At 42.9% G+C, this 27,547-nt stretch overlaps 1 protein-coding gene across 2 annotated transcripts in view; it reads left to right on the top strand.

Moving 5' to 3' along the window:
* Window positions 1–16,952, top strand: part of lrrc1 (leucine rich repeat containing 1) — a 66,116-nt gene extending 49,164 nt beyond the window's left edge. For both annotated transcript variants that reach the window (XM_024388310.2, XM_024388309.2), the window contains exons 13-14: window positions 12,198–12,337; window positions 15,310–16,952. In XM_024388310.2, the coding sequence (XP_024244078.1) occupies window positions 12,198–12,337; window positions 15,310–15,462 (293 nt within the window). In that variant the 3' untranslated portion in view covers window positions 15,463–16,952. The remainder of the gene's footprint in view (window positions 1–12,197; window positions 12,338–15,309) is intronic.
* Window positions 16,953–27,547: the final 10,595 nt, after the last annotated feature.

Here is a 27,547-nt window from a genome sequence, read left to right as displayed (position 1 = left end):
GGTGTTGTATTTACCTGTATGTGAGGTGTTGTAGGTTACCTGTATGTGAGGTGTTGTAGGTTACCTGTATGTGAGGTGTTGTAGGTTACCTGTATGTGAGGTGTTGTAGGTTACCTGTATGTGAGGTGTTGTAGTTTACCTGTATGTGAGGTGTTGTAGGTTACCTGTATGTGAGGTGTTGTAGGTTACCTGTAGGTTTGTACCCTGTATGTGAGGTGTTGTAGGTTACCTGTATGTGAGGTGTTGTAGGTTACCTGTATGTGAGGTGTTGTAGGTTACCTGTATGTGAGGTGTTGTAGGTTACCTGTATGTGAGGTGTTGTAGGTTACCTGTATGTGAGGTGTTGTAGGTTACCTGTATGTGAGGTGTTGTAGGTTACCTGTATGTGAGGTGTTGTAGTTTACCTGTATGTGAGGTGTTGTAGGTTACCTGTATGTGAGGTGTTGTAGTTTACCTGTATGTGAGGTGTTGTAGGTTACCTGTATGTGAGGTGTTGTAGGTTACCTGTATGTGAGGTGTTGTAGTTTACCTGTATGTGAGGTGTTGTAGGTTACCTGTATGTGAGGTGTTGTAGGTTACCTGTATGTGAGGTGTTGTAGGTTACCTGTATGTGAGGTGTTGTAGTTTACCTGTATGTGAGGTGTTGTAGTTTACCTGTATGTGAGGTGTTGTAGGTTACCTGTATGTGAGGTGTTGTAGGTTACCTGTATGTGAGGTGTTGTAGGTTACCTGTGTGAGGTGTTGTAGGTTACCTGTATGTGAGGTGTTGTAGGTTACCTGTATGTGAGGTGTTGTAGGTTACCTGTATGTGAGGTGTTGTAGTTTACCTGTATGTGAGGTGTTGTAGTTTACCTGTATGTGAGGTGTTGTAGGTTACCTGTATGTGAGGTGTTGTAGGTTACCTGTATGTGAGGTGTTGTAGTTACCTGTATGTGAGGTGTTGTAGGTTACCTGTATGTGAGGTGTTGTAGGTTACCTGTATGTGAGGTGTTGTAGGTTACCTGTATGTGAGGTGTTGGTTTACCTGTATGTGAGGTGTTGTAGGTTACCTGTATGTGAGGTGTTGTAGGTTACCTGTATGTGAGGTGTTGTAGGTTACCTGTATGTGAGGTGTTGTAGGTTACCTGTATGTGAGGTGTTGTAGTTTACCTGTATGTGAGGTGTTGTAGGTTACCTGTATGTGAGGTGTTGTATGTGAGGTGTTACCTGTATGTGAGGTGTTGTAGTTTACCTGTATGTGAGGTGTTGTAGGTTACCTGTATGTGAGGTGTTGTAGTTACCTGTATGTGAGGTGTTGTAGGTTACCTGTATGTGAGGTGTTGTAGGTTACCTGTATGTGAGGTGTTGTAGGTTACCTGTATGTGAGGTGTTGTAGGTTACCTGTATGTGAGGTGTTGTAGGTTACCTGTATGTGAGGTGTTGTAGTTTACCTGTATGTGAGGTGTTGTAGTTTACCTGTATGTGAGGTGTTGTAGTTTACCTGTATGTGAGGTGTTGTAGGTTACCTGTATGTGAGGTGTTGTAGGTTACCTGTATGTGAGGTGTTGTATGTTTACCTGTATGTGAGGTGTTGTAGGTTACCTGTATGTGAGGTGTTGTAGGTTACCTGTATGTGAGGTGTTGTAGGTTACCTGTATGTGAGGTGTTGTAGGTTACCTGTATGTGAGGTGTTGTAGGTTACCTGTATGTGAGGTGTTGTAGGTTACCTGTATGTGAGGTGTTGTAGGTTTACCTGTATGTGAGGTGTTGTAGGTTACCTGTATGTGAGGTGTTGTAGTTTACCTGTATGTGAGGTGTTGTAGTTTACCTGTATGTGAGGTGTTGTAGGTTACCTGTATGTGAGGTGTTGTAGGTTACCTGTATGTGAGGTGTTGTAGGTTACCTGTATGTGAGTGTTGTTGTAGGTTACCTGTATGTGAGGTGTTGTAGGTTACCTGTATGTGAGGTGTTGTAGGTTACCTGTATGTGAGGTGTTGTAGGTTACCTGTATGTGAGGTGTTGTAGTTACCTGTATGTGAGGTGTTGTAGGTTACCTGTATGTGAGGTGTTGTAGGTTACCTGTATGTGAGGTGTTGTAGGTTACCTGTATGTGAGGTGTTGTAGTTTACCTGTATGTGAGGTGTTGTAGGTTACCTGTATGTGAGGTGTTGTGAGGTTACCTGTATGTGAGGTGTTGTAGGTTACCTGTATGTGAGGTGTTGTAGGTTACCTGTATGTGAGGTGTTGTAGGTTACCTGTATGTGAGGTGTTGTAGGTTACCTGTATGTGAGGTGTTGTAGGTTACCTGTATGTGAGGTGTTGTATGTGAGGTTACCTGTATGTGAGGTGTTGTAGGTTACCTGTATGTGAGGTGTTGTAGTTTACCTGTATGTGAGGTGTTGTAGGTTACCTGTATGTGAGGTGTTGTAGTTTACCTGTATGTGAGGTGTTGTAGTTTACCTGTATGTGAGGTGTTGTAGGTTACCTGTATGTGAGGTGTTGTAGGTTACCTGTATGTGAGGTGTTGTAGGTTACCTGTATGTGAGGTGTTGTAGGTTACCTGTATGTGAGGTGTTGTAGGTTACCTGTATGTGAGGTGTTGTAGGTTACCTGTATGTGAGGTGTTGTAGGTTACCTGTATGTGAGGTGTTGTATGTTACCTGTATGTGTTGTAGTATGTGAGGTGTTGTATGTTACCTGTATGTGAGGTGTTGTAGTTGTTTACCTGTATGTGAGGTGTTGTAGTTTACCTGTATGTGAGGTGTTGTAGTTACCTGTATGTGAGGTGTTGTAGTTTACCTGTATGTGAGGTGTTGTAGGTTACCTGTATGTGAGGTGTTGTAGGTTACCTGTATGTGAGGTGTTGTAGGTTACCTGTATGTGAGGTGTTGTAGGTTACCTGTATGTGAGGTGTTGTAGTGTTACCTGTATGTGAGGTGTTGTAGGTTACCTGTATGTGAGGTGTTGTAGGTTACCTGTATGTGAGGTGTTGTAGGTTACCTGTATGTGAGGTGTTGTAGTTTAGGTGTTTGTAGGTTACCTGTATGTGAGGTGTTGTAGGTTACCTGTATGTGAGGTGTTGTAGGTTACCTGTATGTGAGGTGTTGTAGGTTACCTGTATGTGAGGTGTTGTAGGTTACCTGTATGTGAGGTGTTGTAGGTTACCTGTATGTGTGTTGTAGGTTACCTGTATGTGAGGTGTTGTAGGTTACCTGTATGTGAGGTGTTGTAGGTTACCTGTATGTGAGGTGTTGTAGGTTACCTGTATGTGAGGTGTTGTAGTTACCTGTATGTGAGGTGTTGTAGGTTACCTGTATGTGAGGTGTTGTAGGTTACCTGTATGTGAGGTGTTGTAGGTTACCTGTATGTGAGGTGTTGTAGGTTACCTGTATGTGAGGTGTTGTATGTGTTACCCTGTATGTGAGGTGTTGTAGGTTACCTGTATGTGAGGTGTTGTAGGTTACCTGTATGTGAGGTGTTGTAGGTTACCTGTATGTGAGGTGTTGTAGGTTACCTGTATGTGAGGTGTTGTAGGTTACCTGTATGTGAGGTGTTGTAGTTTACCTGTATGTGAGGTGTTGTAGGTTACCTGTATGTGAGGTGTTGTAGGTTACCTGTATGTGAGGTGTTGTAGGTTACCTGTATGTGAGGTGTTGTAGGTTACCTGTATGTGAGGTGTTGTAGGTTACCTGTATGTGAGGTGTTGTAGGTTACCTGTATGTGAGGTGTTGTAGGTTACCTGTATGTGAGGTGTTGTAGGTTACCTGTATGTGAGGTGTTGTAGGTTACCTGTATGTGAGGTGTTGAGGTGTTGTAGGTTACCTGTATGTGAGGTGTTGTAGGTTACCTGTATGTGAGGTGTTGTATGTTACCTGTATGTGAGGTGTTGTAGGTTTACCTGTATGTGAGGTGTTGTAGGTTACCTGTATGTGAGGTGTTGTAGTTTACCTGTATGTGAGGTGTTGTAGGTTACCTGTATGTGTATGTGAGGTGTTGTAGGTTACCTGTATGTGAGGTGTTGTAGTTTACCTGTATGTGAGGTGTTGTAGTTTACCTGTATGTGAGGTGTTGTAGGTTACCTGTATGTGAGGTGTTGTATGTGAGGTGTTACCTGTATGTGAGGTGTTGTAGGTTACCTGTATGTGAGGTGTTGTAGGTTACCTGTATGTGAGGTGTTGTAGGTTACCTGTATGTGAGGTGTTGTAGGTTACCTGTATGTGAGGTGTTGTAGGTTACCTGTATGTGAGGTGTTGTAGGTTACCTGTATGTGAGGTGTTGTAGGTTACCTGTATGTGAGGTGTTGTAGTTACCTGTATGTGAGGTGTTGTAGGTTTGTAGTTTACCTGTATGTGAGGTGTTGTAGGTTACCTGTATGTGAGGTGTTGTAGGTTACCTGTATGTGAGGTGTTGTAGTTTACCTGTATGTGAGGTGTTGTAGTTTACCTGTATGTGAGGTGTTGTAGGTTACCTGTATGTGAGGTGTTGTAGGTTACCTGTATGTGAGGTGTTGTAGGTTACCTGTATGTGAGGTGTTGTAGGTTTACCTGTATGTGAGGTGTTGTAGGTTACCTGTATGTGAGGTGTTGTAGTTTACCTGTATGTGAGGTGTTGTAGGTTACCTGTATGTGAGGTGTTGTAGTTACCTGTATGTGAGGTGTTGTAGTGTTACCTGTATGTGAGGTGTTGTAGGTTACCTGTATGTGAGGTGTTGAGGTGTTGTGAGGTGTTGTAGGTTACCTGTATGTGAGGTGTTGTAGGTTACCTGTATGTGAGGTGTTGTAGTTTACCTGTATGTGAGGTGTTGTAGGTTACCTGTATGTGAGGTGTTGTAGGTTACCTGTATGTGAGGTGTTGTAGGTTACCTGTATGTGAGGTGTTGTAGGTTACCTGTATGTGAGGTGTTGTAGGTTACCTGTATGTGAGGTGTTGTAGGTTACCTGTATGTGAGGTGTTGTAGGTTACCTGTATGTGAGGTGTTGTAGTTTACCTGTATGTGTTGTTGTAGTTTACCTGTATGTGAGGTGTTGTATGTATGTGAGGTGTTGTAGTTTACCTGTATGTGAGGTGTTGTAGGTTACCTGTATGTGAGGTGTTGTAGGTTACCTGTATGTGAGGTGTTGTAGTTTACCTGTATGTGAGGTGTTGTAGGTTACCTGTATGTGAGGTGTTGTAGGTTACCTGTATGTGACCTGGTGTTGTTGTAGGTTACCTGTATGTGAGGTGTTGTAGTTTACCTGTATGTGAGGTGTTGTAGGTTACCTGTATGTGAGGTGTTGTAGGTTACCTGTATGTGAGGTGTTGTAGGTTACCTGTATGTGAGGTGTTGTAGGTTACCTGTATGTGAGGTGTTGTAGGTTACCTGTATGTGAGGTGTTGTAGGTTACCTGTATGTGAGGTGTTGTAGTGTTACCTGTATGTGAGGTGTTGTAGGTTACCTGTATGTGAGGTGTTGTAGGTTACCTGTATGTGAGGTGTTGTAGGTTACCTGTATGTGAGGTGTTGTAGGTTACCTGTATGTGAGGTGTTTACCTGTATGTGAGGTTACCTGTTATGTGAGGTGTTGTAGGTTACCTGTATGTGAGGTGTTGTAGGTTACCTGTATGTGAGGTGTTGTATGTTACCTGTATGTGAGGTGTTGTAGTTTACCTGTATGTGAGGTTACCTGTATGTGAGGTGTTGTAGGTTACCTGTATGTGAGGTGTTGTAGGTTACCTGTATGTGAGGTGTTGTAGGTTACCTGTATGTGAGGTGTTGTAGGTTACCTGTATGTGAGGTGTTGTAGGTTACCTGTATGTGAGGTGTTGTAGGTTACCTGTATGTGAGGTGTTGTAGTTTACCTGTATGTGAGGTGTTGTATGTGAGGTGTTGTAGGTTACCTGTATGTGAGGTGTTGTAGGTTACCTGTATGTGAGGTGTTGTAGGTTACCTGTATGTGAGGTGTTGTAGGTTACCTGTATGTGAGGTGTTGTAGGTTACCTGTATGTGAGGTGTGTTGTAGGTTACCTGTAGGTGTTGTAGGTTACCTGTATGTGAGGTGTTGTAGGTTACCTGTATGTGAGGTGTTGTAGGTTACCTGTATGTTGTAGGTTACCTGTTGTATGTTGTACCTGTTGTGAGGTGTTGTAGGTTACCTGTATGTGAGGTGTTGTAGGTTACCTGTATGTGAGGTGTTGTAGGTTACCTGTATGTGAGGTGTTGTAGGTTACCTGTATGTGAGGTGTTGTAGGTTACCTGTATGTGAGGTGTTGTAGGTTACCTGTATGTGAGGTGTTGTAGTTACCTGTATGTGAGGTGTTGTAGTTACCTGTATGAGGTGTTGTAGGTTACCTGTATGTGAGGTGTTGTAGGTTACCTGTATGTGAGGTGTTGTATGTTACCTGTATGTGAGGTGTTGTATGTTACCTGTATGGTATGATTGTAGGTTACCTGTATGTGAGGTGTTGTAGGTTACCTGTATGTGAGGTGTTGTAGTTTACCTGTATGTGAGGTGTTGTAGTTACCTGTATGTGAGGTGTTGTAGGTTACCTGTATGTGAGGTGTTGTAGGTTACCTGTATGTGAGGTGTTGTAGGTTACCTGTATGTGAGTATGTGTGTTGTAGGTTACCTGTATGTGAGGTGTTGTAGGTTACCTGTATGTGAGGTGTTGTATGTGAGGTGTTTGTAGTTACCTGTATGTGAGGTGTTGTAGGTTACCTGTATGTGAGGTGTTGTAGGTTACCTGTGTGAGGTGTTGTAGGTTACCTGTATGTGAGGTGTTGTAGGTTACCTGTATGTGAGGTGTTGTAGGTTACCTGTATGTGAGGTGTTGTAGGTTACCTGTATGTGAGGTGTTGTATGTTACCTGTATGTGAGGTGTTGTATGTTACCTGTATGTGAGGTGTTGTAGGTTACCTGTATGTGAGGTGTTGTAGGTTACCTGTATGTGAGGTGTTGTAGGTTACCTGTATGTGAGGTGTTGTAGGTTACCTGTATGTGTGTTGAGGTTACCTGTATGTGAGGTGTTGTAGGTTACCTGTATGTGAGGTGTTGTAGGTTACCTGTATGTGAGGTGTTGTAGGTTACCTGTAGGTTACCTGTGTGAGGTGTTGTAGGTTACCTGTATGTGAGTGTTGTAGGTTACCTGTATGTGAGGTGTTGTAGGTTTGTACCTGTATGTGAGGTGTTGTAGTTTACCTGTATGTGAGGTGTTGTAGGTTACCTGTTTGTGAGGTGTTGTAGTTTACCTGTATGTGAGGTGTTGTAGTTACCTGTTGTGAGGTGTTGTACCTGTATGTGAGGTGTTGTAGGTTACCTGTATGTGAGTGTTGTAGTTTACCTGTATGTGAGGTGTTGTAGGTTACCTGTATGTGAGGTGTTGTAGTTACCTGTATGTGAGGTGTTGTAGGTTACCTGTATGTGAGGTGTTGTAGGTTACCTGTATGTGAGGTGTTGTAGGTTACCTGTATGTGAGGTGTTGTATGTTACCTGTATGTGAGGTGTTGTAGGTTACCTGTATGTGAGGTGTTGTAGGTTACCTGTATGTGAGGTGTTGTACCTGTATGTGAGTGTTGTAGGTTACCTGTATGTGAGGTGTTGTTGTAGTTTACCTGTATGTGAGGTGTTGTATGTGACCTGTATGTGAGGTGTTGTAGGTTACCTGTATGTGAGGTGTTGTTGGTTACCTGTATGTGAGGTGTTGTAGTTTACCTGTATGTGAGGTGTTGTAGTTACCTGTATGTGAGGTGTTGTAGTTTACCTGTATGTGAGGTGTTGTAGGTTACCTGTATGTGAGGTGTTGTATGGTTACCTGTATGTGAGGTGTTGTAGGTTACCTGTATGTGAGGTGTTGTAGGTTACCTGTATGTGAGGTGTTGTATGTTACCTGTGTACCTGTATGTGAGGTGTTGTAGGTTACCTGTATGTGAGGTGTTGTAGGTTACCTGTATGTGAGGTGTTGTAGGTTACCTGTATGTGAGGTGAGGTGTTGTAGGTTACCTGTATGTGAGGTGTGTTGTTACCTGTATGTTACCTGTATGTGAGGTGTTGTAGGTTACCTGTATGTGAGGTGTTGTAGGTTACCTGTATGTGAGGTGTTGTAGGTTACCTGTGTGAGGTGTTGTAGTTACCTGTATGTGAGGTGTTGTAGTTACCTGTATGTGAGGTGTTGTAGTTTACCTGTATGTGAGGTGTTGTAGTTTACCTGTATGTGAGGTGTTGTAGTTTACCTGTATGTGAGGTGTTGTAGGTTACCTGTATGTGAGGTGTTGTAGGTTACCTGTATGTGAGGTGTTGTAGTTTACCTGTGTTGTAGGTTACCTGTATGTGAGGTGTTGTAGGTTACCTGTATGTGAGGTGTTGTATGTTACCTGTATGTGAGGTAGTGTTGTAGGTTACCTGTATGTGAGGTGTTGTGTAGGTTACCTGTATGTGAGGTGTTGTATGTTACCTGTATGTGTTTGTACCTGTATGTGAGGTGTTGTAGGTTACCTGTATGTGAGGTGTTGTATGTTACCTGTATGTGAGGTGTTGTATGTTACCTGTATGTGAGTGTTGTATGTTACCTGTATGTGAGTGTTGTATGTTACCTGTATGTGAGTGTTGTAGGTTACCTGTATGTGAGTGTTGTATGGCAGGTTACCTGTATGTGAGGTGTTGTATGTTACCTGTATGTGAGGTGTTGTAGTTACCTGTATGTGAGTGTTGTAGGTTACCTGTATGTGAGGTGTTGTAGTTTACCTGTATGTGAGGTGTTGTAGTTTACCTGTATGTGAGGTGTTGTAGTTACCTGTATGTGAGGTGTTGTAGGTTACCTGTATGTGAGGTGTTGTAGGTTACCTGTATGTGAGGTGTTGTGGTTCCTACAGTGGCTGGCCAGCCACAGGGAGCGGTCAGTCAGGACGTGAGGACAGTGAGACACTCTGAGAACCATTAGACTGCCTCCCGCTGACCTCAGCAAGCCTCCACACCTCCCTCTCAGACAGCCCCTGGAGAGACAGTCACACAGGCTCCTCCTCCTTACTCCTCTAATGCAGGTTTACTGTGTAGAGGCCTCTAATGTCCAGGTTTCCTGTGTGATGCCTCCTAATGCAGGTTTACTGTGTGATGCCTCCTAATGCAGGTTTACTGTGTGGAGGCCTCCTAATGCAGGTTTACTGTGTGATGCCTCTAATGCAGGTTTACTGTGTGATGCCTCTAATGCAGGTTTACTGTGTGATGCCTCCCTAATGCAGGCTTACTGTGTGATGCCTCCTAATGCAGGCTTTACTGTGTGGTGGCCTCCTAATGCAGGCTTACTGTGTGGTGAGCCTCCTAATGCAGGTTTACTGTGTGGTGGCCTCCTAATGCAGGCTTACTGTGTGGAGGCCTCCTAATGCAGGTTTACTGTGTGGTAAGCCTCCTAATGCAGGCTTACTGTCAATGGAGGCCTCCTAATGCAGGTTTACTGCGTGGTGGCCTCTAATGCAGGTTTACTGTCAGAGCCTCTAATGCAGGTTTACTGTGTGGAGGCCTCCTAATGCAGAACTTACTGTGTGGAGGCCTCTAATGCAGGTTTACTGTGTGAGTGGCCTCTAATGCAGGTTTAATGTGTGGAGGCCTCTAATCCCCAGGCTTACTGTGTGGAGGCCTCCTAATGCAGGTTTACTGTGTGGTGGCCTCCTAATGCAGAGTTTACTGTGTGGAGCCTCCTAATGCAGGTTTACTGTGTGGAGGCCTCCTAATGCTTTGAGTTTACTGTGTGGAGGCCTCCTAATGCAGGTTTACTGTGTGGTGGCCTCCTAATGCCTGGGATTTACTGTGTGGTGGCCTCCTAATGCCCAGGTTTACTGTGTGGTGGCCTCCTAATGCAGGTTTACTGTGTGGAGGCCTCTAATGCAGGTTTACTGTGTGGAGGCCTCCTAATGCAGGCTTACTGTGTGAGGCCTCCCTAATGCAGGTTTACTGTGTGGTGGCCTCCTAATGCAGGTTTAATGTGTGGAGGCCTCCTCTAATGCAGGCTCCTGTTTGAGGCTTTACTGTGTGGATGGCCTCCCTAATGCAGGTTTACTGTGTGGTGGCCTCCTAATGCAGGTTTACTGTGTGGTAGGCCTCCTAATGCCAGGTTTACTGTGTGGAGGCCTCTAATGCCCAGGTTTACTGTGTGGAGGCCTCCTAATGCAGGTTTTACTGTGTGGTGGCCTCCTATGCAGGTTTACTGTGTAGTGGCCTCTACTCCAGGTTTGTGTGGTGGCCTCTAATGCAGGTTTACTGTGTGGTGGCCTCCTAATGCAGGTTTACTGTGTGGTGGCCTCCTAATGCAGGTTTACTGTGTGGTGGCCTCCTAATGCAGGTTTACTGTGTGGTAGCCTCCTAATGCAGGTTTACTGTGTGGTGGCCTCCTAATGCAGGTTTACTGTGTGGAGGCCTCTAATGCAGGTTTACTGTGTGGGAGGCCTCTAATGCAGGTTTACTGTGTGGTGGCCTCCTAATGCAGGCTTACTGTGTGGAGCCTCCCTAATGCAGGCTTACTGTGTGGAGACCTCCTAATGCGTTTACTGTGTGGTCCAGTAATATATGTTTACTGTGGTCAGTAGTATATGTTTACTGGTCCAGTAGTATATGTTTACTGTGTGGTCCAGTAGTATATATTTACTGTGTGGTCCAGTACTGTGTGGTCAGTAGTATATGTTTACTGTGTGGTCCAGTAGTGTATGTTACCTGTGTGGTCCAGTAGTATATGTTTACTGTGTGGTCCATTAGTATATGTTTACTGTGTGGTCCAGTAGTATATGTTTACTGTGTGGTCCAGTAGTATATGTTTACTGTGTGGTCCAGTACTGTGTGGTCCAGTAGTATATGTTTACTGTGTGGTCCAAATATCTGGATCAGCGATGGCCGTGCGGCATAGGCAAGATGCAGTAGATGGTATAGAGTACAGTATATACATGTGAGATGAGTAATGTAGGGTATATAAACATTAGTGTCATTGTTTAAAGTGACTTGTGATACATTTATTACATCCAATTTAATTATTAAGTTATACTTTTTGGGGGATTAAAGTAGGTTCTGGTGGCGCTTTTTCTCCCAAATTTCGTGGTATCCAATTGTTACTATTTACTATCTTGTCTCATCGCTACAACTCCCGTACGGGCTCGGGAGAGACGAAGGTCGAAAGCCATGCGTCCTCAGAAACACAACCCAACCAAGCCGCACTGCTTCTTAACACAGCGCGCCTCCAACCCGTAATGCAGCCGCACCAATGTGTCGGAGGAAACACAGTGCACCTGGCAACCTTGGTTGGCATGTACTGCGCCCGGCCCGCCACAGGAGTCGCTGGTGCGCGATGAGACAAGGATATCCCTACAGGCAAAACCCTCCCTAACCCGGACGACGCTAGGCCAATTGTGCGTCACCCCACGGACCTCCCGGTCATGGCCGGCTGCGACACAGCCTGGGCGCCAACCCAGAGTCTCTGTAACTGAGCTCTACCTGTAACTGTTCTGGATCTGGGCATATGCTCTAACCCCCTCCCGACCCCACCCGAGGGCCAGGCCTGCTCCTTTGCTGTTTTTTGTGTTTTTTTTTTACTCCAGTGGATTGGATAGCTAAAGAGGCTTAACTCCTGACTGGCCTGCAGCCATTAAAAGCCTGCTGGGTGAGGTGAAGCAAGGAGAGGCTTGCTCGCTCACTCAGCTGAGTCCTGGAATAATCTAGGCCTGATCCAATTGTTGATTGGATAAAAAATAAAATCTCAAACTCCACAACCTGGTTGCAGAACCCATATGTCATGTCTGATTTGATTCATTGAATGACTACAGCGTGTGCTCCTTGTTATGACCATCCTCCTTTAGTAATCCCTGATTTCTCTCGGAATGAGAGGACTAAGTGTTTATGTTCATTTCTGTAACCCTTTGTTCATTTGCTGAGCAGCAGATGAGGATCTAAGACTTTGAAGGTCAAGTCTGTGAGCTTGAGTTGGGGGGGTGTTTAGCTTTCAGCTTGTGACTAAACTGGGATTTGAAACTGATCTACCCGGTTCCAAGCTCTCATTTATGAGCATTGTGTCACAAGCTGCACAAACTCTCGTCATACTAAACGTATACATTTGAATCTGTTGAATTAAGGCTACCATTGTCCGTATGTGGTAGTTTTCACAGGCCTTTCATGCATGCATTTAAGAATAATTTTGAAAAGCAAATTATTCCTTAAGATGTAAATTATTAATTTCCTTTCACAACATATCTAATGTATCCTGTTTTAGGCTCAGACAACCTTGCTCGCTGTGGTGCTCTGGAGAGCCTGGTGAATGACATGGTGGATGACACCTGGGGCGACAAGGCCATGAAGAGGATCAGTGCCATCCACTTCCTGGATGATGACGATGACGAGGATGATGAAAAGGTGAGAGGAAGGACGAGAAGTGTGTGTGTGTGTGGAGAGGAGCGTGTGAAGGGGAATGACAGGAGGCGATGGGGTAGAAAAGACAGGTCGTTTGAAACGTCACAAGGGTCGTTTGAAAATTCAAAACTGTCACCACTCACGGGTCGTTTGAAATGTCAAAACTGGCGGGGCGCCAATCACTAAACAAAGAAAGAGATGCCACTTGAATTAATGTTCAACTAATATAAAGCTATAGTCATCGAGTCCCTTAACTGGTTGAAAACTACGTTTCATCTTTTAGATCTTTTGAATTATGTCCAAGTGTACACTGAGTATACAAAACATTAAGAACAGCTGCTCTTTCCAAGACAGCTTTTATTTGGATTCACCAGGTCAGGCTATTATTCCTTATTGATGTCACTTGTTAAATCCACTTAAAATCAGTGTAGCTGAAGGTGAGGAGACAGGTTAAATAACGATTTGAGACTTTTGATTGTGTATGTGTGCTATTCAGAGGGTGAAAGGTCAAGACAAAAATATTTAAGGGGCTTTGAACGGGGTACGGTAGTAGGTGCCAGGCGCGCTGGTTTGTGTCAAGAACTGCAATGCTCCTGGGTTATTCACGCTCAACAATTTCCCGTGTGTATCAAGAATGGGCTGCCATCCAAAGGACATCCAGCCAACTTGACACAACTTTGGGAAGCAATAGTCAACATGGGCAGCATCCCTGTGGAACGCTTTAGACACCTTGTAGAGTCCATGCCCCTAAAAATTGATGGCAAAAAATAACATTATATATAGTGCCTTCGGAAAGTACTCAGACTGCTAGACTTATTCCACATTTTGTTGCGTTACAGCCTTATTCTAAAAAATGAATAAATAAATACAAATCCTCAAATCTACACATATTACCCCATCATGACAAAGAAACAGGTTTTCAGAAATTTTTGCAAATGTATTTAAAATCAAAACCATTCAGACCCTTTGCCATGACTCGAAATTGAGCTCAGGTGCAACCTGTTTCCATTGATCATCCTTCAGATGTTTCTACAACTTGATTAGAGTCCACCTGTGGTAAATTCAATTGATTGGACATGATTTGGGAAGAAACACACCTGTCTATATGGTCCCACAGTTGACAGTGCATGTCAGAGAAAAAACCAAGCCATGAAATCAAAGGAATTGTCCGTAGAGCTCAGATACAGGATTGTGTCGAAGCACAGATCTAGGGAAGGGTGGCAAAACATTTCTGCAGCATTGAAGTTCCTCAAGATCAGTGGCCTCATCCTTAAGTGGAATAAGTTTGGAATCACCAAGACTCTTCCTAGAGCTGGACGTCCGGCCAATTCCCTTCTTGCTTGACAGTACCGTGGCTGCTGTGCCAGGTCCTTGGCAATGAATTCCCGTTCCTGTAGAGCTCTACGGTCCTGCACATCCAATAGGTGACATCGTTCATCAGCCTGTCGTTCTTCCTGTAGACCCCTTTTCCGTCCCAAAGCAGTTTCCGGTCCTTGGCACAGAGGGGATGGTTGATGGCTGAAACGTACAGTTGATCCATCCCCAATTTGAGCTCTGGTGGGTTTGCCCTTTGGTGTGGGAAACTCAACCACATAATCCTTAAGAAAACCAAGTTGCTTGCCTGGTTCTTCTGGTGCTCCTGGTGGTTGAGGATGAAGCCTTTGTTGCTTTAGGCTTAGCTCCTAGATTTTTTTCTTTGTTCCAAGACCTTTCCTTCAGCTGCTCTTTCCTCCTCTCTCCTTCCTTCCAGTGGAGACAATTCTTCCTTCTCCTCCTCCATTTCCTTTTCACCGGTCTTTGGTTCAGTCATCATTCGGCTCGAAAGATTAGTGGAATCTGTGTGTGTAGCTGGACAGGTAGGATGACTGACAGTAAAGGTGAACAGGTGGTCAGGTGACAGAGGAATGGATGAGCCTGAGGCAGGAATTCCTTTAAACATAAAGTGGTATATTTACTGAGTAGTCTGTGCTACATAACAAAGGAAACAGAATAACAGGTATCCAATCAAATCCATAATCACACATAACAATCATTCATTATTAACATAATTAGGGGATTCAGCAATCCAGTTCATTAAGTCAATATGAATCATCCTTGAGTCATTTAAGCTTAACTATTTATCATAATCATGAGAAGAATAATAGTGATTCAATCTATAATCCCCATTAGTTTATCAGAATTGATCAGTTCAGCAAACAATGACGTTTCATATTTCACCCTTTTCAGGTGTCTTCATGTGTACATGTAATTTCATTACATATGAAACCATATATCGATGGCATAATTGGCCTGTGATGATCCGTAGGGCCGTGATCATTGACCATTCACATTACACAATAGGTTTGAAGCTTGCACTCATGACTATAAACAATAACTGATGGCCCACTCTCCCGATCGCAACAGATAGTTCAGATGAAAGGTAACAGATTCGGTGGATTTACGTGGATTAATGTACGCACAGAACTTCTGGATTAGATGAAGTTAAGGAAGAGAAAGCAGCGAGATCTAGCGATGGTGTTTTCTTCCTTTTTATGGAGTTGAGATCTGTCGGACATTTCCACCTGACCTAATTAAAGCTCCCCTGGCCCAGTTGCGCAAGTGTCGATGAATTAAAGGTTTGTTCCCCCAACTCGATGGGTCTGAATACTTTCCGAATGCACTGTATGTTGCTATTAAGGCAATATGATGCATTATTTTTTATTAAATTTGCAAACATTTCTAAAAACCTGTGTTCACTTTGTCATTATGGGGTATTGTGTGTGTGTGTGTGTGTGTGTGTGTGTGTGTGTAGATTGAGGATTTATTTTTATGTAATCCATTTTAGAATAAGGCTGTAACCTTACAAAATGTGGAAAAAATCAAGGGGTCTGAATACTTTCCAAATGCACTGTAATGCACGGCATAATGAGATACCTGTTGTAGAATCTGGCCGTCTTTCTGTTTCTCTTCACTGTTCCTCTGTCTCCTCCCTACAGGGAAGGCTGATGCGACAAGCCACTCCTCACCCAGGTGAGTTAAAGACTATGAAGAAAGCGGTGGAGAACCTCCGCAACGACCTGAACGCTGCCAAAGCTCTGGATTCCAACAAAAACGAGGTCAATAACACTACAGTCACCACGTCTGTGTGACTCCTACCTCAGAAACATTCTGATCTCCTGTGTCTCTCGCCATGTTCTTCTGCACCACCACCAGAACCTACTTTAATCCCACAAACCCTTCCTGCAGCCTCCCTACCTAGCCCTCCTGCGGCTCAACCCTGGGACTCTGCTGTGATCCTTTTGTCCAGTACCTTACTTCATCTCTAATACACACCATGGTATCTGGCTCAGACTACCAGGGCCCATGTGCCTTCTTTTCAAACTGTTGTGCTATATTTTTTAACATGGCAATAATCTGCACAGGTGTGGTCCTTTTCAAAGACATTTGAAAAATGTTGCTTTTTAAAGATTTATTTCTACATTTCTTTTTAAATGGACAATAGGTAGTTGCACTACTGTAAGTCTTTAGTATATTAAATATTGTTGACATCTTCATAAATATTATATTTGTTTTTATTTTTTAGAACACTGGGTGAACATTTTTTTTTTTTTTAATTTCGGGATACTTGACCAACTGATTTAAGGATTACTGTATAGTCATTTTGTGAATATTGATAATTTTATACTTTTTGGCAGCTCAGATGGTGTAAATTAAAACAATGTATAGCAAGTTTCTTAATCTATGGCAGAATTGTTCTAAACGTTATTACTTTGTACGTATTTCCTTTTAAGTAAAGAAATGAACAAAAATGCAGTTGCTCATGTCTTATCGTAATTGTCTTTGGGTGAATAGACGGCCTCGACTCTTCTATGCCATTGTTTAACTTCTTAATCAAATCCTAAACAAATTTTGATATAGACATGTTTTGTAATTAAGGGCTAATGCAGTGAGCAACGTGTACCTTAACCACAACAGATTGAGTGGAAGTGACAGGGCTGTCTTACTTTCTTTTATTGCGCTTCACTGCTTTGAAATGTTTTCTTAAGTAGATACTGGGCGGCAGGTAGCGTAGCGGTTAAGTGTTGGGCCAGTAACCGAAGGGTTGCTGATTTTGAATCCCTGAGCCGACTAAGGAACAAACAAACAAACAAAAAAAAATCGGTGACCTTGAGCAAGGCGCTTAAACCTAATTGGTCCTCTAAGTCACTCTGGATAAGAGCATCTGCTCAATGACTAAAATGTAAATACTTTATCAGAAACTGCAGAATTTTTCAATGTCTATTTCTCTTTTAACACATGTGCATTGGACTTTCATTGGCCAATTTCATTCCACGCAAAAGGAAATGAGGACCATGTTGGAACCGTTCGGAAAATGCAGTTTAAGCATGAACTCATACTTAGTTTTTTTGTGTCTTAATAAAAACAATTTGTTGTTCAAATGGTATACGATAACAATGATTTTAGTTTTTTTGTTTGTATTACCAGGAGGAACATATACATTTGTTTTATCTTTATTTTAAATTATTTTCTTCAGTTATCAAGCTGCACATAAACACAATCTCAAATAGGCACGGACACTGAGCCTACAGATTTGGATGCCTTTTACCCACTGATAAAATTAAAGGGGTTTAAAACGAAACATGATTCGTTATTTCTTAAACACGTTTTTAGTTTTTGTTGTCCGTTAGGTCTTTAATGTTTCAGCCTTTAGACCTTTAAGTTTTCACCACGTCAAATCATAAACGCCATGCAATCAAAATCAAATGAAATGTATTTATATAGCCCTTCGTACATCAGCTGATATCTCAAAGTGCTGTACAGAAACCCAGCCTAAAACCCCAAACAGCAAGCAATGCAGGTGTAGAAGCACGGTGGCTAGAAAGACTTTTGATTGTGTATGTGTGCTATCCCTAGAAAGGCCAAAACCTAGGAAGAAACCTAGAGAGGAACCAGGCTATGTGGGGTGGCCAGTCCTCTTCTGGCTGTGCCGGGTGGAGATTATAACAGAACATGGCCAAGATGTTCAAATGTTCATAAATGACCAGCATGGTCCAATAATAAGGCAGAACAGTTGAATAAAATACACAATAAAATGTGTATTTGCCGTTAATTGGATTAGATTACTTTAAAGGAAATGTCTCCTACTTTGTTTTGTCATCGCCCATTTGATAATTTGCCAAGTACTCATCAGGGTGGTCATTGATAACATCAGTACTTTCCCCTCACCCATTATTCTCCTGTTCTGTCTATCCAGACTTTTATTGCATGACGTGTGTGTGTGTGTATACAATGCATTTGGAATGCATTCTGAGCCCTTGACTTTTTCCACATTTTGTTACGTTACAGCCTTATTCAAAAATGTATTAAACAATTTTTTCCCCTCAATGACTGCGAAAACAGGTTTTTAGAAATGTTTGCAAATGTAGAACAGAAACCTTATTTACATAAATATTCAGACCCTTTGCTATGAGACTTGAAATTGAGCTCTGGTGCATCCTGTTTCCATCTACTTGTGGTAAATTCAATTGATTGGAAATGTTTTGGAAAGGCGCACACCTGTCAATATAAGGTCCCACAGTTGACAGTGCATGTCAGCGCAAAAACCAAGCCGTGAAGTTGAAGGAATTGTCCATAGAGCTCCGAGACAGGATTGTGTCTAGACACAGATCCGGGGAAGTGTACCAAAAAATGTTTGCAGCATTGAAGGTCCCCAAGAACACAGTGGCCTCCATCATTCTTAAGTGGAAGAAGTTTGGAACCACCAAGACTCCTCCTAGCGCTGGCCGCCCGGCCAAACTGGGCAATCGTGGGATAAGGGCCTTGGTCAGGGAGGTGACCAAGAACCCGATGGGCTCTCTGACAGAGTTCCTCTGTGGAGATGGGAGTACCTTCCAGAAGGACAACCATCTCTGCAGCACTCAACCAATCAGTCCTTTATGATAGGGTGGCCAGGCAGAAGCCATTCCTCAGTAAAAGGCACATGACAGCCCGCTTGGAGTTCGCCAAAAGGCACCTAAAGGACTCAGACCATGAGAAACATTATTCTCTGGTCTGATGAAAGCAAAATTGAACTACTTGGCCTGAATGCCAAGCGTCACGTCTGGTATAAATCTGGCACCATCCCTATGTGAAGCATGGTGGTGGCAGCATCATGTTGTGGGGATGTTTTTCAGCAGCAGGGATGGGGAGACTAGTCAGGATCGAGTGAAAGATGAACAAAGCAAAGTAGGGAGAGATCCTTGATGAAAACCTGTTCCAGAGCGCTCAGGACCTCAGATTGGGGAAAAGGTTAACTTTCCAACAGGGCAACGACTAAGCGCACAGCCACGACAATGCAGGAGTGGTTTCGGGACAAGTCTCTGTATGTCCTTGTGTGACCCAGCTGGAGCCCAGACGTGAATACGTTCAAACATCTCTGGAGAGACCTGAAATAGCTGTGCACAATTCATTTTTTTACTGTTTTTGCTTCGTAATTATGGGGTATTGTGTGTAGATTGAGAAAAAACAATTTAATCAATTTTAGAATAAGGCTGTAATGTAACAAATTGTGGAGAAAGTCACGGGGTCTAAATTCTTTCCAAATGCACTGTAGTATAAAACACCCCACCTGTCTTGAATGGAGAGGATAGGTATGCACTTTAATCAATGTTATATTCTGAGTTTCAATTCCATGGGCTTATCTCAAGTGTTTTATATTGTGTTAATACAATGCAATTGAGCATCAGTGTAGCTTACCCAACACTGATTTAATTTGGGCTTGTGCAACCAAAGTATACAGTTGCAGTTGGAAGTTTACATACACCTTAGCCAAATACAGTCCTGGCCAAAAGTTTTGAGAATGACACAAATATTCATTTTCAAAGTCTGCTGCCTCAGTTTGTATGATGGCAATTGGCATATACAGAATGTTATGAAGAGTGATCAGATTAGTTACAAAGTCCCTCTTTGCCATGCAAATGACCTGAATCCCCAAAAAACATTTCCACCATTCTCTCAATAACACAGGCGTGAGTGTTGACGAGGACAAGGCTGGAGATCACTATGTCATGCTGATTGAGTTCGAATAACCGACTGGAAGCTTCAGAAGGAGGGTGGGGCTTGGAGTCATTGTTCTTACAGTCAAGGATATTGCTGACAGTAAGATTGCACCTAAATCAATAATTTATCGGATCATCAAGAACTTCAAGGAGAGCGGTTCAATTGTTGTGAAGAAAGCTTCAGGGCGCCCAAGAAAGTCCAGCAAGCGCCACAACCGTATCCTAAAGTTGATTCAGCTGCGGGATCGGGGCACCACCAGTACAGAGCTTGCTCAGGAATGGCAGCAGGCAGGTGTGAGTGCATCTGCACGCAAAGTGAGGCAAAGACTTTTGGAGGATGGCCTAGTGTCAAGAAGGGCAGCAAAGAAGGCACTTCTCTCCAGGAAAAACATCAGGGACAGATGTTATTCTGCAAAAGTTACAGAGATTGGACTGCTGAGGACTGCTGAGGACAGCTGAGGACAGCTGAGGACTGCTGAGGACTGCTGAGGACTGCTGAGGACTGCTGAGGACTGCTGAGGACTGCTGAGGACTGCTGAGGACTGCTGAGGACTGCTGAGGACAGCTGAGGACTGCTGAGGACTGCTGAGGACAGCTGAGGACAGCTGAGGACTGCTGAGGACTGCTGAGGACTGCTGAGGACTGCTGAGGACTGCTGAGGACTGGGGTAAAGTCATTTTCTCTGATGAATCCCTTTTTCGATTGTTTGGGGCATCCAGAAAAAAAGCTTGTCCGGAGAAGACAAGGTGAGCGCTACCATCTTTGTCCCCATGAGCAGTTGCACACCGTAGTCTAGATTTTTTATGGGGGTTTTGGAGCAGTGGCTTCTTCCTTGCTGAGCGGCCTTTCAGGTTATGTCGCTATAGGACTCAATTTACTGTGCATATAGATACTTTTGTACCTGTTTACCCCAGCATCTTCACAAGGTCCTTTGCTCTTGTTCTGAGATTGATTTGCATCTTTCACACCATCATCTCTAGGAGACAGAACGCGTCTCCTTCCTGAGCGGTATGACGGCTGCGTGGTCCCGTGGTGTTTATACTTGCGTACTATTGTTTGTACAGATGAACGTGGTACATTCAGGCATTTGGAAATTACTCCCAAGGATGAACCTTGTGGTCTACAAATATTTTTCTGAGGTCTTGGCTGATTTCTTTTGATTTTCCTATGACGTCAAGCAAAGAGGCACTGAGTTTGAAGGTAGGCCTTGACATACATCCACAGGTATATCTCCAATTGACTCAAATTATGTCAATTAGCCTATCAGAAGCTTCTAAAGCCAATACATAATTTTCTGGAATTTTCCAAGCTGTTTATAGGCACAGTCAACTTAGTGTATGTAAACTTCTGACCCACTGGAATTGTGATACAGTGAATTAAGTGAAATAATCTGTAAACTATTGTTTGAAAAATTACTTGTCATTCACAAAGTAGATGTCCTAACCGACTTGCCAAAACTATAGTTTGTTAACAAGAAATTTGTGGAGGGGTTGGAAAACGAGTTTTAATGACTCCAACCTAAGTGAATGTAAACCTCCGACTTCAACTGAACAGTCGTGGCCAAAAGTTTTGAGAATGACAAATATACATTTTCACAAAGTCTACTGCCTCAGTGTCTTTAGATATTTTTGTCAGATGTTACTATGGAATACTGATGTGTAATTACAAGGGCTTTTATTGACAATGACATGAAGTTGATGCACAGTGTCAATATTTGCAGTGTTGACCCTTCTTTTTCAAGACCTCTGCAATCTGCCCTAGCATGCTGTCAATTAACTTCTGGGCCACATCCTGACTGATGGCAGCCCATTATTGCATAATCAATGCTTGGAGTTTGTCAGAATTTGTGGGGTTTTGTTTGTCTACCCGCCTCTTGAGGATTGACCACAACTTCTCAATGGGATTAAAGGTCTGGGGCGTTTCCTGGCCAAATACTCAAAATATCGATGTTTTGTTCCCCAAGCCACTTAGGCATCACTTTTGCTTTATGGCAAGGTGCTCCATCATGCTGGAAAAGGCATTGTTCGTCACCAAACTATTCCTGGATGGTTGGGAGAAGTTGCTCTCGGAGGATGTGTTGGTACCATTCTTTATTCATGGCTGTGCTCTTAGGCAAAATTGTGAGTGAGCCCACTCCCTTGGCAGAGAAGCAACCCCAAACATGAATGGTCTCAGGATGCTTTACTGTTGGCATGACACAGGACTGATGGTAGCGCTCACCTTGTCTTCTCCGGACAAGCTTTTTTTCCAGATGCCCCAAACAATCGGAAAGGGGATTCATCAGAGAAAATGACTTTACCCCAGTCCTCAGCAGTCCAATCCCTACAAGTTGACATCATACAAACTGAGGCAGCAGACTTTGTGAGAATGAATATTTGTGTTATTCTCAAAACTTCTGGCCACGACTGTACATCCCTGGTACTGTTTGAATGATTTTCAATTATGTCACCCTGGTTCTGAAGTGGTCTGGTCCTTTGTAGATAACCAATGGAATTGTGTAGCTTACTACTTTTCCTTCTCATCCATTTTGTAAAGGAAGTGTGTACATCTCCCAAAGGAACTTTCTCTCTGATATCTTCATTCCTGGAAAGGCGGTGCTCCTCACCATTTCCTGCCGTGCCAGTAGACTTCTAATTTATTCAGTCCTTTAGACTGCTCCACTATCTCCTTGGGCAGAACATTGGCAATGGTGGACGTGTTGCTTTGCCTCTGAAACCTCTCGGAAATTAAATACAATAATTTCTGATAAATATGTGAAGGCTTGGGGCTGTCGTGACTAGCACTAAATTGCATGAGCATGCAGTTATCAGGTGGACTTAACAAGAATGCATAAATTAATTGGGACTGGGAAACAGTATACCGTCTGGTATTAAGATGGGTTTAGCATCTGCAGATCATTTCACAAGATCTCATAGTAATTATCTCTGAAAACAAGACCGATATACTGTACTGCTAAATGACATCACATTCCTCTTCAGCCATTAGTGCGTACATACTGAGTTCATGGTACTGAGGTTCCATGGACCACTTTAATCCTTCAGAAAGACATATTTGATTGGAGAATTATAAGGGACAATGCTGTAGTGGTACATTTGATGTAGATCACAATCCAATGTAAATTATTGTTGCTTAACAATACATAATCTAACAATTCACTTTTCTGGGTTAAATTGTTGTTTAGGTAATGTGCATCAAGATTCACCCTGGCTTTGTATTCTTATTGTGCAATAACTGGTGGGTTTATATATTTTTGAAGAGCATTTGGAATGCACAATATGAAACAGATTTTTGGCCCACACACATTTCTGCTTATGAACTTAAGAATAAGATAATATAAGAAAACGCAGCTTTTAAGCATGCTCTCAGAGCGAATTGTTGCTGACAGGTATGTACAAATGTTTCATTTGTTAAGGTGCCTTCCCTAGTCTAGAACTGTGCACTAGTCGATTTAAAATGAGATGACAAAAAAAAAGAGATACAATTTAAAAGGAGATGAATTTCTCGATTTAACCATGAAGTGTAATATCAATCAGCAAATTCAGCTCTGATTCACAATTGGACTGCAATCGGCAAACATTGTAGACTTGAGTAATCATAACGTCGGTAGCTGTGCGGGATCTTTTCTGACTCCAGGGGTGTAGAAATGCTCAGGCTAACGCGTCCTCCAGTCGCAGCAGTAGCCACAACTGGCCCATCTCTGGCCTGCGCTGGGTGGCAGCCTCCAAGAAGCTCCTGCATGGGGGCCTCAACCTGTTCCCTGTCTACGACAGTGTGAGGGGACTCCAGTCCAGAGAAGGATGCTGAGCAGATGGAGGAACAGCTTGAAGACGTGAGCCTGCTCTTCTGTTTAACTTATCTGTCTTGCTTTACTTAGCATTGATGTCTCACTTTTACTATGTCCCATGTATTGGGTGTTTTTCTTTATTTTTCAATCAACCAACAAAGCACATTCCACTTTCACTGATGTGACAGACTTAAAAATAAAAATAATTTAAAATAAATGTAAAAAAAGAACCTTGCAGCAGCACTATCAAGGTTCTTAGTAGCTTTTTCCAGCCTTATTTGCTTGTTGTCTCAGCTAATTTATTTTTACAGCACCTTACACAACATGTGCTCATTTCCCTAATCACCCCATTCACTCTGTCCAATTTGAAATATAGTTGAGCAGTGGAGACCAGAGTCTATCAAACTTGGGCTGTCTCTTGCGGAGGTCATAAGTGAGCTTTTCAAGAGGAAGAAAGTCAACAATCTGGTCAATCCACATTTTAAATGTAGGAGAAGTATTAGAAGCCCACAATAAAATAATACATTTCTTAGCAAAATATGTGATAGTCATAAAAAGATTTTCTCTGCCAGGATCAAGAACAAAGTCCTGCTGGGCATTAAGAAGATAGACACACAGGGTCATATCAAACTATACATCTAGTATTTTCTGTGCAGCAGTATGTTTAGATTTGCAAAATCCGGCAATCTCTCTACAACTCCAAAATACATGCATATAGGTTCCACTTTCAGAGGTACATGTTTTACAGTTACGAGAAATGTCTCTTCATTCTATGGAGTCTCATTGGGGTGTAATTAGATTCTTTCATGTTTTACATTGGTAGAGGAGCAGTATACCCTGTCGCAAACCTCCGCCCAGAACTCATCACTGATAGTCAGACCAAGGTCCTTTCCCCAGATTATTTTCAAAGGAGTAAAGGAGGAGCCTCCTTTCTCAGAAAGGAGTCTATAGATATAGGAGATTTTGCCTTTAATGGAATGTGCTGTAGCAAGAAGGGTTTCAACTTCCTTCAGCTGAGCTCTAAACCTCCTCTTGGAAGTAAATGAGGAAGTATTTTTCTTTCTGTTTTTAGTAAGGCAAGATTTTAAAAAGAAAAAAGTGCACTGAAGGTGCTGAAAGTCTCTCTCTCTCTCTCTGAGAGGGGATGCCCTGTAGGTTCTGTCACCACAAAGGAGACATCCGGGAGGACAGGAAACTGCAGAGCTCAGCATGCAGGGTCCAGTCGCCCCACATAGCCCTGAAAGCCTCGCTACCTACGGGAAACTGGTCCAAGCTGGGGTTGCTGACAGGACCTCCTCACACGAATCGGTCATCTCCAAAGTGCCCTTAATAGTAAATCTGCACACCTTATAATACAGTGCATTCGGGAAGTATTCAGACACCTTGACTTTTTCCACATTTTGTTACATTACAGCCTTATTCTAAAATGTATTAAATAGTTTTCACACAATACCCCATAATGACAAAGCAAAAACATGTTCTTAGAAATGTTAGCAAATTTATTTTACAAAACGGAAATATCACATTTACAAAAAAACATTTCAAATATGGCTTTAACGTAACAAAATGTGGAAAAGTCAAGGGGTCTGAATACTTTCCTAATGCACTGTATATTCATGTCAACAACGTCAATTCCTATTAGTGCTACAATGGAAGTCGCATAGAATAGAAGCATTCTGCTCTCTGTGGTAGAGATAGACTTTTCTTTCTGTATGCAGGTCAAGTTCTTTCTGTAGATAGCTCTGCTGAGAAATAGCCTCATTTGCGCTGTGTGTTTATACCCACTTCCTAGACTGCCCCCAAAGGGGCTAGGAATCAGCATTGCAGGAGGGGTGGGCTTTTTGCCTTACAAGGAGCATGACCAGGTGAGCCTCATCTCAGGAGCAGCAGAGCTGTCAGAATTGATGCAGCACTGTTGCAACCCCAATCGGAGCACCACACCTCTTGCATGATAAGGGTAGCTAATAATAATCATATCTGTGGAGTGGCATTTATAAATGGCAGGAATGTTGCCAGCAGTAATATAGCTAAATATTTACCTAGGCAGTTGATATTTCAGTTCAGTGTTAGTGCTCAGCTGACATATTTCAGATGCAGACAGATTCAAATTCAGATCAGAGTATTGGCTGTGAAGAGAAACCACAGCTGATTAAAACAATTCCCTTGGTCGAGTTTGCCATTACCTTCCAGTTATTGTAGCCCACTTTTACTATAGTGTATTCCCTTTTCAAAGCATCTTTATTTCCAATGTGTCGAGAGGAGCGCCATCGGAAAAGGCGGGGGTCCACATTGCTGGAGGTTGGACCCAAATATCCTCCCATGTTGTAGGCCCTGTAGTTTCAGCCTGTTTATTTCCATGTAGCTTCAATGACCACCAGATTATAAATCAACAGTGTACATTCCCCCTATACCAAGCCCATTGCAATTCACCTCCTGGCCAGAGGGGAGCGGCATTAGACAGACACAAATGTATAAACTGTGGTCTGCAGAGGTTACAGCTACAAAGGAGTTATGCTGGTCAGTTGAAACAAATATTTCTCTCTTAAAGACAAGTATTCAAAAATATCTATATCTATGGTAAATATCAATATGAGTGATATTGGTCAAAGAGTTGTCCTTTCATCATTTGCACTACACTGAAAATGAAATCTCAAACTCTTTGACCAAATGTGGCTCTGAATAATCTAATGCGGGCCTACAAATACACCTGTTTTTTTTTCAGTGAATAAATACTTTGAGGCGATAGCGTTTATTTCCCACCCCGACCCCTGCTTCTACTTTTGCTGGTGTCCAACTGTATAATGTGTCACTTGTCCATCCAGGTCAACGGCCTGGACATGCAAGTGGTCAGCCACCACGAAGCTGTCACTGCCCTGAGGAATACTGGGAGCTGCATCAAAATGAAAGTCATGAGGGAGAAGGCCATCCCGTGCCTCCATGCCTGCCGGGCCCAGCAGGAAAGCGCTGTTGCTGTCACCACGGAGACAGACATTCTCATGAGCTGGCAGCTTGTTGACCAGGAGGAAGGACGCCAGCAACCCAAAGCCCAGCAGCCAGGTCCGGCGCACGCTGTGAACTGTAGCCTGTCCAAAAGGATTGAGACTGTGGTCTCTAAAGGCAACAGAGTGGTGGGTGGAGTTTGCCACTCCAATGGCTCAAGGTATAATTGTGTTGGCAAAATAAAAGTGAGGCAGAATAGAATCCTAGGTTGGGTATTGTCTTTTTAAAATGACTCCAATATTATGTCTTGTTTTATCAGAACATTCTCTCCATCTATAGGTTATGGCAGCGTTTCCCAAACTCGGTCCTCGGCACCCCAAAGGGTGCACATTTTGGTTTTTGCCCTAACACTACAAGCGGATTCAAAGATGGATGATTAGTGGATTATTCAAATCAGATGTGTAGTGCTAGTGCAAAAAAACTAAACGTGCACCCCTTGGGGTCCCAAGAACCGAGTTTGGGAAACCCTGCGTTATAGTCTTCATGATTGTTAATGTCTTTGGTTCTTCTCAGCCTGATCTGGAGACTGTCCTTAATTGGTCATTTTTTTGAACAAGAACCGGAGACCTCGTTTAAAAGCCATGCACTTCAAGTGGTGAAAAATAGCATGATGAAGCAAGATGCTTTCCCAGGGGTCTAAAAAACACGCCCTTTCTTCACCCCCCTCTCCTTTATCAGCACTGTCTGACAAACTGACCTGGGAAAATCCAGCTGGTGGAAGCTCATCATTAGGCTGGTTTTCACCTGGTCAAGTCTTTTCCAATCAGTCGAGATAAGGAGGCGAAGGGAGGACAGACCAATCACAGTTTTTGAAAGAGCCTTGAAAGAGTTTCTGATGCAATCTTTGAAACTTGTCAGGGTCATCGCATAGTGTCCCATACAGATGTAGGATCTTCATTCGATCACCCTGTTGCAGGATAACTGTCCTGCAATGCAGGAAGTGTAAAAGTTGTATTGTATTTTAGGTTTAATAAGGCTTCTGAAGTTTGTAATTTCCAGTTTGAAATTTCAGACTTGATTTTCACTTATGAAAAATGTATCAACCCTTACAACATCCATTAGATATAATCCACATAATACTGTAATTCACATTTCCAGTTGCTGAAGGATTATTCTCCTGCTGTAGCAAACTGGCTCAAATTAAGATCCTGCATCTATATGCTCTTGTTGGCCCCTTATCAAATGACCTTAACTGGATTGTTCAATTCAAAAGTTTGTCAGAAGTGTTCCATGCTCAGAAGTGGTGTAATGCCAAGTTGAAGCCATGACCCTCCCCATCTGTTGTTTAGATGCAGCAATAGTATCCTTCAACCCCAGATTAATCAAAAAGATACCTACTGTCAAATTTCCATTTTTTTTTCAGTGCCTCTTTCCCATTAATTTTGGGATTAGGGCTCCCGAGTGGCACAGCGA

Source organism: Oncorhynchus tshawytscha, linkage group LG25 (genome assembly GCF_018296145.1).
Source record: "Oncorhynchus tshawytscha isolate Ot180627B linkage group LG25, Otsh_v2.0, whole genome shotgun sequence".
Lineage (NCBI taxonomy): Eukaryota > Metazoa > Chordata > Actinopteri > Salmoniformes > Salmonidae > Oncorhynchus > Oncorhynchus tshawytscha.
This window is presented reverse-complemented; position numbering and strand designations above follow the sequence as displayed.